At 48.6% G+C, this 16732-nt stretch overlaps 1 protein-coding gene across 2 annotated transcripts in view; it reads left to right on the top strand.

Annotated features, from left to right (window-relative positions):
* Nucleotides 1-16732, top strand: part of LOC142311085 (uncharacterized) — a 39659-nt gene that overhangs the window by 2482 nt on the left and 20445 nt on the right. For both annotated transcript variants that reach the window (XM_075349161.1, XM_075349160.1), the window contains exon 5: nt 14252-14360. In XM_075349161.1, coding sequence (XP_075205276.1) covers nt 14252-14360 — 109 coding nt within the window. The remainder of the gene's footprint in view (nt 1-14251; nt 14361-16732) is intronic.

Raw genomic sequence — 16732 nt, 5'->3', positions numbered from 1 at the left:
TCCTTTATACCTCCCGACCGACAGACAGAGCACGTGACGCGCTCTCTAGCGCCCCTCTTATAGTCAGGCCAATTATGGAATTGCCCGACAATAAGCAAGGAGGCCGCTATACTACTTATGCCGATTATTGAAGGGTCCCCGGTGAGAGTAGGGTATATATTCCCCCGACCTCCGCGGGCGGAATATATAAAATCTCCCCGAATCTCACTGGCCTCCCCACAATAATCCTTGGCACAACTCGCTGCCACCAACCGCTTCACGGTAACTATTAGCCGAACACACAGACGTGGGATTCAAGATCGAGATAACAGAACAGCCCAAGATTAATTATATAATTTAATCAGCCTAAAGCACACTAGAAACTACAATATATACAATAGGGAATCTACAGAATATACATATGTCAGAGTACAGTTACAATCAAAGCATGGGTTACAAACAGGCATACACAGTTCCAGCAGTTACCTTGTTGCGTCTGGCCACAGGGGGGCGCTGTACCCAGGTTTCTAGGATCCTTCCCACAGATGTTTCCTACACGTGCCCCCAGCGAAAAGAACCCTGGAAAATGGCCGAAGTAGGGTTATCAACCTGGGCAAATCCAGGTCCCCTCCTACCTTAGTGACCTCAGAGGGAGCACTGCTCCACCCCTGGCTGGAGTTATGGACAATCCACAACATGGAATATGGGCCATAACTTTGCCTGGGAGCGTCGTAGGCGGACGCCAATGCTCTCATTGTGATAGTTATGAATTTAGCTACAGAACGAGGGGACTCATGACCTGTCTGCCAGTTCCCCATTGGCTGATATCACGCCTGGGGCATTTCCCAATGTCCTGCTCCCATAAAAAGGGTGTGCCGGCATCGTCCGCATGCGGAGACACCATTTTTATGGTTGCCATATTTATCGGAAATATGGCTTGCGAGATATGAACCATTTTTTACTGGAGTCGTTCTGTCTGGCTATTTCCATAGCCTTGCTAACTAGCTAGCAGCCCCCACTACAGGGTCACGGCAGGGAGTCATCCTGTGTCCATTGTCCCTAAGCCACCTAATTTCCATATCACAGGACATGGCCATGGAGGTGTAAGTGGAACACTGAGAACAAGAAGGGAGGGGGCACTGCCAGGGAGTGATGAGGGATTATGACTGGAGTCATAATTCATCTTCATATCCCGGGATTTGCCTCACACCTCCCCCCTTTTGAGGGCGCTAGGGGGCAGCACACTCCGGTGTTCCCCCGTGCGCCCGTCCGCGACCTCTCCTTGTCGGGACAGCCCGTCTGCGTTACCGTGGTCACGGCCCCTTTTGTGGCGAATGGTGAAGTTGTATTGCTGGAGCGCAAGGCTCCATCGCAACAATCGCCCATTCGTCCCAGAGACGGTGTGCAACCAGCTGAGGGGATTGTGGTCCGTCTCCACGATGAAGTGGCGCCCGTATAGATAGGGTTGCAGACGCTGCAGGGCCCACACTATGGCCAGGCACTCCTTCTCCATCGTGGAATAGGCAACTTCCCTTGGTAACAGCTTCCTGCTCAGGTACAAGACTGGGTGCTCTTGGCTCGCAGAGTCCACCTGGCTGAGCACCGCACCGAGGCCGAAGTCACTGGCGTCGGTCTGTACTACAAACGGCCGCGTGAAGTCGGCTGCCTGTAGCACGGGCGGGCTGGACAGGGCGTCCTTTAGGGCCCGGAAGGCTGTCTCGCAGTCCATTGTCCAATCGACTGCAGAGGGCAGCTTCTTCTTGGTGAGGTCCGTCAAGGGCTTTGCCAGGCTACTATAGCATGGAACAAACCTCCTATAGTACCCAGCGGTCCCCAAGAAGGACATCACCTGCTTCTTGGTCCTGGGGGTGGGCCAGGATGCGATGGCTTCCACTTTCTCAGGCTCGGGCTTCAGTGTTCTCCCACCTACCCGGTGACCGAGGTACTGGACCTCGCTCATGGCCAGCTGACACTTTCCCGGCTTGATGGTCAAACCTGCCCGGTGGATCCGCCTGAGCACCTGTGCTAGATGCTCTAGGTGGTCCTCCCAGGTGGGACTGAAGACGGCAATGTCATCCAGGTACGCGGCCGCGTACCCTTCAAGTCCCTTGAGCAGGGTGTTGACCATCCGCTGGAAAGTGGCAGGGGCATTCCTCATCCCGAATGGCATCACCGTGGACTCGTACAGTCCAAATGGGGTAATAAAGGCAGAGCGTTCCCTGGCCTTGCGAGTCAGGGGGATCTGCCAATATCCCCGGCTCAGATCCATGATGGTCAGGTACTGAGCCCCGGCCAACTGATCGAGCAGGTCATCGATGCGTGGCATTGGGTACGCATCGGCGACCGTGACCGCATTGAGCCCCCTGTAGTCCACGCAGAACCGAGTGGTTCGGTCCTTCTTAGGGACGAGGACTACAGGCGAGGCCCAAGCGCTGTTGGATGCCTGGATCACCCCCAGCTTCAGCATCTCGTCAATCTCCTGGCGCATGTGTTGCTGCACCTCCAGGGAGACCCGATATGCTGAACGCCGGATCGGGGGATGATCCCCAGTGACCACGTGATGGACAGCCAAGTCAGTCCTTCCGGGCTGGTTGGTAAACAACCCCCGGAAGGGGAGGAGGGTGGCCCACAGCTGGGACCGTTGGTCCTCCAAGAGCTGGTGGCCAACCTCCACATCCTCAATGGATCCGCCTGCCCTAACCTGGGCTAGCATATCCAAGAGGGTTTCCGCTTCTCCCTCCTCGGGCAGGTTGCACACGGGGAGCGCACATGCCTCCCGCTCATGATGTGCCTTCATCATGTTCACATGGAAGGGCTTCCGCCTTCCACGGGCAGGGTCCAGGGTGACCAGGTACGTCACAGGGTTGAGCTGCTGGTACACGAGGTATGGGCCTTCCCAGGCTGCCTGAAGCTTGTCCTGTGGTACGAGGACCAGTACCCACACCTCTTGACCCACTTGGTAGGTCCTCTCACAAGCGTTCTGGTCGTACCAACGCTTCTGATCGGCCTGGGCTTGAGCCATATTGTCGTGTACCAGTTGCGTCAAGGCCTGCATTTTGTCCCGGAAGCGCATGACATACTCGATAACCGACACTCCAGGGGTGGCCAAATCCCCTTCCCAAGCCTCTTTCACCAGAGCCAGGGGGCCCCGCACACGTCGCCCGTACAGGAGCTCAAACGGTGAGAATCCTGTTGAGGCCTGTGGAACCTCCCGGTAAGCAAATAACAGGTGTGGGAGATACCGCTCCCAGTCACGCCCATGGGAGTCGACCAACATCTTAAGCATCTGCTTTAAGGTGCCATTGAACCGCTCGCACAGGCCATTAGTCTGTGGATGGTACGGGCTGGCCACCAGATGTCGCACCTGGACTTGCTTACAGAGGGCCTCCATCAGCTGGGACATGAATTGGGTCCCCCGGTCAGTGAGCATTTCCTGGGGAAAACCCACTCGGGAGAAAATCTCCAGCAATGCGGTGGCCACCTTGTCAGCCCGAATGGACGACAAGGCCACTGCTTCTGGGTACCGGGTGGCATAGTCCACTACCGTCAGTAGGAAGCGTTTCCCGGAGCTGCTGGGGATGGCCAGCGGGCCGACCAGATCCACAGCCACCCTCCTGAAAGGCTCATCGATGATTGGCAGAGATACTAGTGGGGCTTTGGGGCGTGGCCCCGCCTTCCCCACTCTCTGACAGGTTTCACACGAACGGCAGTAGGCAGCCACATCGGCCCCCATTTTTGGCCAGTAGAAATGCTGGTTTAACCTGGCCTTGGTCTTAGCGATCCCTAGGTGTCCGGCCATCGGAATCTCATGTGCGATCCGCAACAACTCCGTCCGGAACGGATAGGGTACCACCAACTGTCGGTCCCTGGGCCACGCCTCCGGTGAACCCTGCTGGACCGTGGCCCGGTACAGCCGTCCTTGGTCCCAGACCACTCGCTCCGGGTCCGAGTCCGAGGGAGGCTGTGCCGCCTGCTCCTTAAGAGCTTTCAGGCTGTCGTCAGCTTCTAACGCTGCCTGAAACCCCTGACTAGATGTGGCCAGAATCGACGAGACTGTCACATCTTCAGTCAGTACCCCGGGACCTGTGTCCTGGCCTCCACCTGACTCGGCTGCCACTTGGTCAGAAGGGGAAGAGCTATCGGACCTCCGGGAGGCCCCTTGGCTTCCAGCACTCCCACTGCGGGTGACAGCGGCCACAGCCGCTGCGACCGTGGGTCGTGCCTGCTCCTCCTCCGTTCCTGACCAAGTCGCCGGTTCAGGCAGGCCTACCTGGCTTCCTGACACCCCGGTTGTGGGGGAACCATGCACCGAGATCTTACCTGGGAGCACTTCCGCTCCTGGACCGGCCCCAATCTCACCTGCCTGTTCCCCTCCTGCAGCAACAGAACCCCGCTGTGAAATCTCTGGGGACCCCACATTTGCTGTGGTAGCCCCCACCCCACACACTGGTCCTCCCCCTGCAGCACCCTGCTCTCTGCTTATCCCTGCAGAGGGCAGCAGATCCCAGCTCACAGGCTGATTACTTGTAGAGGCATTGTCACACCTTTCTCTGACCCCCTCCCCTGTCACAGCTGCAGCTGTGTGTGTGTCTTTGGTGTCTGTGCAAGCAGAAATATCAGAGTTCACTCCCTCCTCCCTTACATCATTCATAGATAACACATTAACATTGTCCGGAGGCCTGTCAGTACTGGCTGAAGGTTCAGCCCTTGGTTGGGGCCCAAACTGGGAGGTTATCTGCCCCAAATCTGTCCCAAGTAGCACGTTTGCGGGGATCCGATCAGTTACCCCCACCTCCCTCACCCCTCGCCCTGCGCCCCAGTCCACATAAATGTCAGCAACAGGCAGCGCCGGGTCAATGCCTCCAATCCCGGAGACAGCGAGGGTTTTTCCAGGGATCAAGTCTTGGGGGGACACCATCTCCGGCCGCACCAGAGTCACCTCCGAGGCGCTGTCTCGCAGTCCTATGGTCACAGACCGGCCGACGGTGACAGGTTGGAAGCTGTCCAGGGACCTACCACCACCCCCACCCACACAATACACCTTGGGCGGCCCTTGGGACGGGGACGGAGCCGGGGCCTTGGGACGCTGAGGGCACATGGCCTTGAAGTGTCCAGGTAGGTTGCACTGGTGGCACCGTCTTGGCTCTGCCACGGGCCTGGAGAGGGGAGTTGAGGGGGACACCCCCTGCAGTCTAGGGGCAGGTGGGGCAGTCGCAGAATTCATCTTACCCCCTCTCCAGGTGCTGCTGGTGGCTGCTCTCCTGGCTTCAGGAGCCCGATTGTTGGTGTAGTCATCGGCCAGGGCAGCTGTAGCCGTGGACCCCTTTGGCTTCTGGTCTCGGATGAACTGGCGGAGATCCTCAGGGCAGTTCCACAAGAGTTGCTCCGTGATGAACAAGTCCAGGATCTCCGGTCCGGTGGAAAGCTGCAGGCCTTGGGTCCAGTGGTCGGCAGCTCGGGCAAGTGCCCGCCGGTGGTCAGCCCAGGAGTCCTTTGGTCCCTTCTGTAGGCTCCGGAACTTCTTGCGGTAGGACTCTGGAGTGAGGTTGTACTGTTGGATCAGGGCCCGCTTGATGGTGTCGTAGCCCTGATCTGCCTCAGCAGGCAAGTCCCCAAGGATATCCAGGGCCTTACCCCTTAAACGGGGGGTCAGGTATTTGGCCCACTGGTCCTTGTCCAGATGGTGCTGCAAGCAAGTCCGTTCAAAAGCAGTCAAGAAAGAGTCCAAGTCTCCATCCTTCTCCAGCACTGGGAAGTCCTCAACACGGACCTTTGGAAGTTTGGTGTCTCGAAGGTCACGTGTGGCTGATGAGGGCCGGAGCTGAGCTAGCTGCAGCTGGTAGTCACGGTCTGCCTGTCGCTCTCGCTCTCGCTCTTCACGCGCTGCCTGCCGCTCTCGCTCCGCAGCCTCACGCTCTGCGTGCCGCTCCGCAGCCTCAGCGTCACGCGCTGCCTGCCGCTCTGCCCTGCGCTCTGCCAGGAGTTCCTTGTAGCCCTTCTGGTCTCCAGCCTGGAGAAGGGCCATAGCCATTTGAAGAAGGCTATCCGAGCCTCCCAGGCTCGGTGGAATGGCACGTGGTGATCTGCGGCACGCTGCAGAGCTAGGCGATTCACTGTCCCTTTCAGAGCGGAGGGCTGGCATCTGGCTCGTTGAGGAACCTTGGGTGAGCTCCTCCTCATCTTGTCCAGCAGTGCCAGGTTGCGCAATGTCCTCGGCAGAACGGTTTTCTGGCGTCGAGCTCCTGGAGGACTCGTGGGCAACCTCCTCATTGCTGTCCACAGCACCGTCCTCCCTCTCTTCGGCTCCTGCCTTAGCATTGGCCAGTTGCATAGCTCTGCTCCTGGTGCCATCAGCCATTCTTGCAGACTTTTGGTCACTGACACAGAACTGACACCTGATGCCTCCACACACCTTACAGTATCTGCACTCTGACACTCTAGTGTTGAGCTAGTCTGAAGACCCCAGCAGCCACAGCTGCTGCAGGCAGTCTTTAGTGTCTGGGAGTATGGGTCTCACACTCACACACACTATTATCTCGATCCCACCGCTATGCCACCAATATGTCACAAACCACCGGGGGGGTCACTCAGAAATCCCCCGCGCTGGCTACCAGTACGTCACAATCGGGGGGTAACAAGTGGGGGTCACCCCTCCTTTATACCTCCCGACCGACAGACAGAGCACGTGACGCGCTCTCTAGCGCCCCTCTTATAGTCAGGCCAATTATGGAATTGCCCGACAATAAGCAAGGAGGCCGCTATACTACTTATGCCGATTATTGAAGGGTCCCCGGTGAGAGTAGGGTATATATTCCCCCGACCTCCGCGGGCGGAATATATAAAATCTCCCCGAATCTCACTGGCCTCCCCACAATAATCCTTGGCACAACTCGCTGCCACCAACCGCTTCACGGTAACTATTAGCCGAACACACAGACGTGGGATTCAAGATCGAGATAACAGAACAGCCCAAGATTAATTATATAATTTAATCAGCCTAAAGCACACTAGAAACTACAATATATACAATAGGGAATCTACAGAATATACATATGTCAGAGTACAGTTACAATCAAAGCATGGGTTACAAACAGGCATACACAGTTCCAGCAGTTACCTTGTTGCGTCTGGCCACAGGGGGGCGCTGTACCCAGGTTTCTAGGATCCTTCCCACAGATGTTTCCTACACGTGCCCCCAGCGAAAAGAACCCTGGAAAATGGCCGAAGTAGGGTTATCAACCTGGGCAAATCCAGGTCCCCTCCTACCTTAGTGACCTCAGAGGGAGCACTGCTCCACCCCTGGCTGGAGTTATGGACAATCCACAACATGGAATATGGGCCATAACTTTGCCTGGGAGCGTCGTAGGCGGACGCCAATGCTCTCATTGTGATAGTTATGAATTTAGCTACAGAACGAGGGGACTCATGACCTGTCTGCCAGTTCCCCATTGGCTGATATCACGCCTGGGGCATTTCCCAATGTCCTGCTCCCATAAAAAGGGTGTGCCGGCATCGTCCGCATGCGGAGACACCATTTTTATGGTTGCCATATTTATCGGAAATATGGCTTGCGAGATATGAACCATTTTTTACTGGAGTCGTTCTGTCTGGCTATTTCCATAGCCTTGCTAACTAGCTAGCAGCCCCCACTACAGGGTCACGGCAGGGAGTCATCCTGTGTCCATTGTCCCTAAGCCACCTAATTTCCATATCACAGGACATGGCCATGGAGGTGTAAGTGGAACACTGAGAACAAGAAGGGAGGGGGCACTGCCAGGGAGTGATGAGGGATTATGACTGGAGTCATAATTCATCTTCATATCCCGGGATTTGCCTCACAGCAATGTTTTATTGAAAGCTTCTTTCCAGAAGTAAAAAGTGGATGGTAGCATTAAAGTACTGAAAAGGTATTTTGGAAGGGTCCAATACTATGAGAGTAGACATTTAGTAAGGCATTTAGGTCCTTGTGAGGCCAGATAGTTCACCCTGCAAATAGTTGGACGCTTGTGTCAGTGTACACACACTGGGAAGAGTGTTTATATGAGGAGCTGCTGATAAGTCTTTGGCTTTGTGATCTATTTTTGTTTCTATGGTAACGAATATAATATATGTTTTCAAAATTTTGTGTCTGTTGCTTATGGCAATAGTGTTCTACGCACGCGGGAAAACAAAATGGCGGAGTCCAATGCGATATTCACAGCAACTGAGAGCAGAGGAGGGATAAAATTCTTGTTTCTGCAATGAAAATCCACAGAGAATATTCATGGTGATATGTTGCAGACATTGGGGGATCAATGCCCTTCATATTCCACAGTTAAGAACTGGGTTACAAAATTTAAAACGGGCCACTTCAGCACCAATGATGAGGAACGTCCTGGACGACCGAGAGTGGTTGTTGTTCCAGAGATCGTCAATGCTGTGGACAACCTCATACTGGAGAATCCATGAATTTCAGCTAAAGCAATAGGAGACATCATGGGGATTTCCCGTGAACATGTTTGTGTCATTATCCATGAACATTTGAACATGAGGAAGGTATCTGCAAAGTGGGTCCCCAAATGTTTGACAACAGATCAGAGAAGCATGTGAGTGAAAACATCCGGTCCATATGTCAGCGTTTCCGGACTGATAAGAACTTCCTGGATTGACTGGTTACTATGGATGAGACCTGGATTTACCTGTATGGCCCTGAAAACAAGGAGCAGTTAAAAATGGATGCACAGTGGTTCTCCTCGTCCAAAGAAGTTCAGTTTGCAAAAATCAGCCACTAAAGTGATGGTGTCTGTGTTCTGGGATAAGGAGAGTGTCCTGCTAGTGGACTACCTTCAAATGGGTTCCACAATCAATGCAAGGTATTACATTGAACTTTTAGACCAATTGAAGGCAGCTCTGAAGGCTAAAAAGCATGGCAAGCTGTCCAAAGGAATCTTGTTCCTGCAAGACAAGGCCTTTACTCACACTGCACAAGTGACTATGGCAAAAATTGCAGAGCCGACCTTTTAGCTGGCTGACCACCCACCTTATTGACCAGCTCTAGCTCCCTCCAACTACCATCTCTTTCCAAACATGAAGAAACACCTCAAGGGTACCAAATTTCACACCATTTCTGATGCCATGGCTGCTACGGATGCTTGGTTTGAGGCAAAACCAAAATCCTTCTTTTTGCTAGGCTTACAGAACTTGGAATACCGATGTAAGAAGTTTGTTGACATCAGTGGAGAGTATGTGGAATAAATGTAAAGTTTCATCAACCTGTCTTGTTTCTTTCTGGGTAAGGCCAAAGACTTATCAGCAGCAGCCCCTTGTATCCAAAAATATCATAAAGTCGAAACATTATAAAATCACATAAAATTGTGTTTTTAATTCACACAAATTCCAATTAGTAGCACAAGATAAAGCTGCTCAATTCTCCTTTAGGTCACAAAATAGATATATACCAAGACAGGTAATATACAAAAAATATCAAGAACATGTTCATTCTTAAAGGAGTTGTCCGACATTAGCTTACCAAAAAATGTTGCGTTTATCTGTGCTGTATTGTCATATAAAACACCCCTACATTGTTATTTTTTGTTTTCTAACTTTTGTTCCTCTTGAATTATCCCTTTATTCTCTGCAGCTCTTTGTTTACATTCAGCTCCAGCAAACTGACCACTTCCTGTGCAAAACCTCAGTCAGAGCTGGCACCGCCCGGCCTCACTGTCCAGCCCCGCCCCCTGCACACATTCCCTGTCAGTATTCTGCCCAGCACCTGACCTGTTATCACTCTAGCATTGGAAATAACAGCCCCACATCGGGCTCTGCGCCCCCCCCCCACATACACACACACACATCGAACTCTTCACCCCACATCACATCAGGCTCTGCAACCCTCCCCCCACCCACGCACACAAACACACACGGACCATGTTGTCCTGCCTATGTTGACATGAAATGACCGGAAGCAGCCAAATCGCGGCAGGAGCGGTCACATGACCCCTCTGAGCCGGGGGAGAGGGGCTGACAGTGGAGCAGGTAAGTGGTCTCTATCTACTTACCTGCCCCAATGTAGCCCAATAGGGTAATAATGAAAAAAAGTCAAAATAAGCCGGATAACCCCTTTTAAGTCACAGAAATAATCATACAATCAGTAAACGCACAGTATGCCCAAATCGAAACATGGTTGTAGTCAGTAAATCAAATCATAAAATAAGAATATGATTGAATAAAGTAATTGCAACATCAAGTAATGGTGAAATTATAAGGATTTTTCAAATGGTATACATAAACGCCCGTTCACAACCAAGAAGACAAAGAGAGAAGTAGGTTTCCATGCGTTTCCCTGGTAAACTATCTTCCTCAGGGACTTACTGCTTTTCTTATGGTTATTTCTGTGACTATGCAGTATGATCTTGAAGTGTAGAGACAGAAATAAAGCATATCAAATGAAAATAACATTTATTTCAATGCCATCAATAGGTAAATCTGGGTAAGGCAGTGGGCCAACGTGTCGGTCACATGACCTTGATCATGACAATATGGGAATACAGATTAAGGCCCCTTTCAGACGTCCGTGTTTAAACAGGTGCAAGCCACACATACCGGTATGGTCGTCCCATGTGACATCCGTGTGACTGGTACCGGTAAAAAATGCATGATACTGAAATGAATGTTTTTTTAATGTGGAAAAGATATGCAAAGCCTGAAAAATTATACATAGATATAGATACTGTAGATAGCACAGATTAGATAGATAGAACATATAAGATAGATAGGGATATAAAGAAAGAACATATAAAATAGACAGAACAGAATAACAATATAGAGATAGCTAGCTTGGCCAGCTGTTTTACAACATTTTTATTTTTTAATTTAAAAAAAATAAATAAAATAAAAATAAATGATGTGGGGTCCCCTCCAATTTTCATAGCCAGGACAGGAACAGCAGAAACTGCAGGCTGAAACACTCAGCTCTCTGCTGTACCTTGGCTGGTTATTTCAAATAGAGGGGGTCCTGTTGTGAATACATTTGAATTAAATTCCAGTTTGGGGCTCCCTCTTGTGGTCAGTGCTGATAATGCAGCTGACTTGCTGAGTGGGAACTGGACAGCTGAGTAGAATTTGCAATCAGGCCATTTTGGTTTGGGCCTATATAACTATATAGTCTCCTTTTTGTTCCTTGCCGGTGCTCAATTGTATTTCCTGTGTTCTAAGGACTTCCTGAAACAAGCCCTGTTCTCTGTGTCTACCAGAACTCCTCTCAGAACTTCCCTGGTGGAATTGGATTATTCCCTGCTGGGAGTATCTGTGTACCTTGCTCCATGTTCTGTTATGTATTGTGTTTTGTCATGCTAGGTACAATATTCAGTCCCCTCTCTATATCAATGTTTTTCTTGGATCCTAGTAATACCAGAGTACTGATATAGCGGGGGAGAGCCTGTTCAGGCTCAGTATTTTTCCATGTTAGACGTGCTGGTATTTATTAGGGTTTTTACGGCTGCAGTCAGTGGTCTTTCCTATGCAGATAGTTTTGAGCCTCATCTTTGCTGACTCTGTTCTCTAGCTACGTATTGTTTTTTCCTATATCACCATAATCCTTACATGTGGGGGGCTATCTATGTCTTTGCTGACTATTCCGAGGCAGATTATCTTTTTTACATTTCTCTCTGTTAGAGTATTTAGTTCTCCGGCTGTGTCGAGACGTCTAGGTCATCATAGGCTCGTCCCACGGCTACTTCTAGTTGTGTGTCAGTATTTGGATTTTAGATTAAAAAAAATGACGTGGGTCCCCTCCATTTTACTAAAGCCAACCATGGTACAGCAGACAACTGGGGGCTGATATTAGGGTGAGAAGGGCCATGGTTATTTGGCCCTTTTCAACCTAACAATAGCAGCACACAGCCGCCCCAGAAATGGCGCATCCATTAGATGCAGCAATTCTGGTGGTGGACCCAGCTCTTCCCGTTGCCCTGGTGCGGTGGCAAACGGGGTAATATTTGTCGGGTTGATGCCAGCTCCAGCTGGAATCAAGCCCTGTTATTAGTAATGGGTGTCGTCTAGCAGACACCACCATTACTAATCCAGTAGATGAAAGGAGAATAACAAAGCTTATTTGAACAAAAAAATCCCCCGATTCCAGCCCTCGTTCAAATAAATTGATGATTTTGTATAAATAAAAAAAAAGGTCCGCCATAAACCATGGTGAGGTCCTACGATGTTCCCCAAGAGAAAACTTGAAAAGAAATAAAAAGAGAACATTATTCAATAAATAAAGACAAGAGACACCCTCTTTTCCAATTTATATCCCTATCAAAGCTCTAATCCTGGTCCGCCGTAATCCAGTTAGGGGGCCCACGTTGATCCCATACTGCTGTCACATTGAATGGAGAACCGAACCTTCCCCATTGATTGTGAGAGCAGACCCTGCAGGTGCGCACGCGCTCAAACACACACACACACACACACACACACACACACACACACACACACACACACACACACACACACACACATTCTGCTGTTCCCTGTGGTGACCTGGACCTGGCCTGAAAAATACAATAGCTACATGGAAAAATGACTATGGAATCTGCATTACTGCCATGAAATATGAATAAAGAGAAATTTAGCTATTGAATTGAGCAATGCAACAGAGCCCCAAAACCTCTTCACGGTATTCTCTTATTATTGGGGTCCCTAACTAGTGTGTGTCCTCTCATGCAGTTAAAAAACTTACCAGGTATGGGAAGCTGAGACCCAGGTTATATACAGTATGTATAATGTGGACCGGCAAGGTATAAGTGGGGTCGGGTTCACAAACTAAAGACTACTATCAAATAAAGAAATAACGTCTGGAACTCCATTCTGAGTCTGAACTGGGTGCAAAAAACAAAAAAAAAAATCACTATATGGAGAGAAGGTATGCACACCAGTGCATGAGAGGACACACACTAGCTAGGGACCCCAATAATAAGAGAATACCGTGAAGAGGTTTTGGGGCTGTGTTGCATTGATCAATTCAATAGCTAAATTTCTCTTTATTCATATTTCATGGCAGTAATGCAGATTCCATAGTCATTTTTCCATGTAGCTATTGTATTTTTGAGGCCAGTATTCACACAGCAGTTACTGCTATTACATGTATTCCCCTTACATAGTCACTGGTGTGCATACCTTCTCTCCATATAGGTCACCACAGAGGCGCCCTCAGCAGTGTGTGGCCTGGTCAGGAGGTCATCACTGCTGTGTGTGCTTCCCTGCAGGGACCTGGTCCTCATAAGTTATACCCGGTCACCGCAGAGGCGCCATCAGCAGTGTGTGTGTGTGGGCCCGATAGTGAAGTCAAAGATTAATTGGAGTTCCCAATGAACTCAGATGACATCCTGACGACACCCCCGTGACATCCGCGCTACAGCGGGTGTCGCGGCAGTAATGTCACGGGTTCATTGGAGTTCACAATGAACTCTGATGAACCCATGAAGTGACAGCCGCTAAACCCACGGTAGTGCGGGTGTCAAGGGGGTGTCGTCAGGATGTCATCTGAAACAGCGCTGGATACAGGTGAATATAGAAAATCTTTTTATTACAAAGACCTGTGTTTTCTCCGGTACGTGTTACACTGATGTCTCACGGATCACATCAGTGTGCGGTACGTGTGACACCCCTGCTGCCGGAGAAAAAAACGGACATGTCTCCGTGTTTACGTGCGGGGTCACACGGTTCGTGTGAAAACACGGACGTGTCAGGAACACCATAGACTGACATGGGTACGTGTTGCATCTGTGTTAAAAACAGGTGTCACACGTACCTGAAGCATGGATGTCTGAAACCGGCATAAGATAGGTTGATTCAGTATGATCATGTTTTTGGGCTAAGTATTAACTGCCTAGCTATATATGTATTTGGTGACTTATTCAATAATTTAGTGGCTACTAATTGGAGTTTGTGCTTTAACAATGTGGTTTTGTCATGTTTCCCCTGTATAATATTTTTGGATACTTATAACATTTGTCACAGTCAGGATTACAATAAATGGTGTCCCCTAAATGTAGACAACAAAAGGATCTACCATTCACAATAAGTAACAGCTCTCCTCCTCCCTCTCTAATATCTGCACAAATCACATAACATGCCCACAGCTGTCTCCCATGGCCCCACTATTGTAGTTTATGGTCACGGTCATTGCTGCCCTATTATCATGTACAGTGGTTTTATGTTATTAAAATAGTACAGTTAATACATTTCCTTTAGATTTGTTGCTACTGCAGAATAATTTGGAATAATCTCGTTTTCTTAGGATGTAGGCGTGATTGTTGTTAAAATGGAAGAGACTGATGAAGAGGAAGAATATGAGAGGGATGATCCGCTCTATAAAGACGAAGATACGCCTATAGATTTAAGTAGACGTAAGTAACCATCAAATATAAGAAGTCACATTTTACTTGTACAAATTCTTTACTTTTAGTACAGACAAATATCAACCTCAGTAGAGGAGTGACAAGCCAATAGTATAAGTCATAAGGAAACAAGGAGTTTGATCCCACATTTATAACCACAGTAATTGCTGGGCTAAGTGTCTGCTGTTCCTTAAAAGTGGGTGAAATAAGTATATATATTTCTAAATGTGTTATTAACATACATTTCTCACCAGATGTCGATAACAACCCATCCTATCCACACAGGCAAAGAAATGAAATCATAGATGTCCATACATTTTGTGATGTGTAATAATGAGGAATGACACAGATAAGAAGTATTGAATATACTTACTGAAATTTATTTAATACTTTGTACAAAAACCTTTGTTGGTGATGACAGCTCCAAAATACCTTCTGTAAGGATAAACTAGTTGCATGCATTGCTCGGGTATGATTTTGGCACATTCTTCCACACAAACACTCTTCAAATATTGAAGGTTCCGTGAGCTCTTTCTATGAACTCCAAGCCTTAGTTCCTTCCATACATTTTCTGTTGGATTCAGGACAGGTGATTGGCTAGCACCTTTTATTTTCTTTCTCTGAAACCAATTGATAGTTTCCTTGTCTGTGCATTTGGGACCATTGTCTTGATGAAATGTCCACCATCGCTTCATCTTCATCATCCTTGTAGATGGCCACAGGTTGAACGACCAGACAACCTGGTCAACCCTCAGACCCCAGGTTGTCTGGTTGTTCACCCTGTATCTTATCCCTTTTGGGATTTTTCGACTTAGGCCTCTTTTTTGCCTCTTGGTGTCTTACTAATTCTCTGCAGCTATTTTTCTGCACACTAACTACTGCTCTCTTCATGTATCTTTGACTTGTTTATATGGGATCCTTTCTGCAAAGACCACTTCTCACTTTTTTGATAAGTGTTTATAATTTTCTTTATTCCCTCAGTCTTTGACTTGCTGTCACTCTTTATGAAATTATATTTTTCGAGTATGTGATCATGCAGATATGTATATATGTGTGTACGTATATGTAGATATGTGTGTATGTATGCGTATGTATATATATATATGTATATATATGTGTATATATATATATACAGTTAGGTCCAGAAATATTTGGACAGTGACACAAGTTTTGTTATTTTACCTGTTTACAAAAACATGTTCAGAAATACAATTATATATATAATATGGGCTGAAAGTGCACTCTCCCAGCTGCAATATGAGAGTTTTCACATCCAAATCGGAGAAAGGGTTTAGGAATCATAGCTCTGTAATGCATAGCCTCCTCTTTTTCAAGGGACCAAAAGTAATTGGACAAGGGACTCTAAGGGCTGCAATTAACTCTGAAGGCGTCTCCCTCGTTAACCTGTAATCAATGAAGTAGTTAGAAGGTCTGGGGTTGATTACAGGTGTGTGGTTTTGCATTTGGAAGCTGTTGCTGTGACCAGACAACATGCGGTCTAAGGAACTCTCAATTGAGGTGAAGCAGAACATCCTGAGGCTGAAAAAAAAGAAAAAATCCATCAGAGAGATAGCAGACATGCTTGGAGTAGCAAAATCAACAGTCGGGTACATTCTGAGAAAAAAGGAATTGACTGGTGAGCTTGGGAACTCAAAAAGGCCTGGGCGTCCACGGATGACAACAGTGGTGGATGATCGCCACATACTTTCTTTGGTGAAGAAGAACCCGTTCACAACATCAACTGAAGTCCAGAACACTCTCAGTGAAGTAGGTGTATCTGTCTCTAAGTCAACAGTAAAGAGAAGACTCCATGAAAGTAAATACAAAGGGTTCACATCTAGATACAAACCATTCATCAATTCCAAAAATAGACAGGCCAGAGTTAAATTTGCTGAAAAACACCTCATGAAGCCAGCTCAGTTCTGGAAAAGTATTCTATGGACAGATGAGACAAAGATCAACCTGTACCAGAATGATGGGAAGAAAAAAGTTTGGAGAAGAAAGGGAACGGCACATGATCCAAGGCACACCACATCCTCTGTAAAACATGGTGGAGGCAACGTGATGGCATGGGCATGCATGGCTTTCAATGGCACTGGGTCACTTGTGTTTATTGATGACATAACAGCAGACAAGAGTAGCCGGATGAATTCTGAAGTGTACCGGGATATACTTTCAGCCCAGATTCAGCCAAATGCTGCAAAGTTGATCGGACGGCGCTTCATAGTACAGATGGACAATGACCCCAAGCATACAGCCAAAGCTACCCAGGAGTTCATGAGTGCAAAAAAGTGGAACCTTCTGCAATGGCCAAGTCAATCACCAGATCTTAACCCAATTGAGCATGCATTTCACTTGCTCAAATCCAGACTTAAGACGGA

The sequence above is a fragment of the Anomaloglossus baeobatrachus genome, chromosome 5 (assembly GCF_048569485.1).
Source record: "Anomaloglossus baeobatrachus isolate aAnoBae1 chromosome 5, aAnoBae1.hap1, whole genome shotgun sequence".
NCBI lineage: Eukaryota > Metazoa > Chordata > Amphibia > Anura > Aromobatidae > Anomaloglossus > Anomaloglossus baeobatrachus.
Note: the sequence above shows the minus strand (reverse complement) of the source record. Positions and strands in the feature narration are given on the sequence as shown.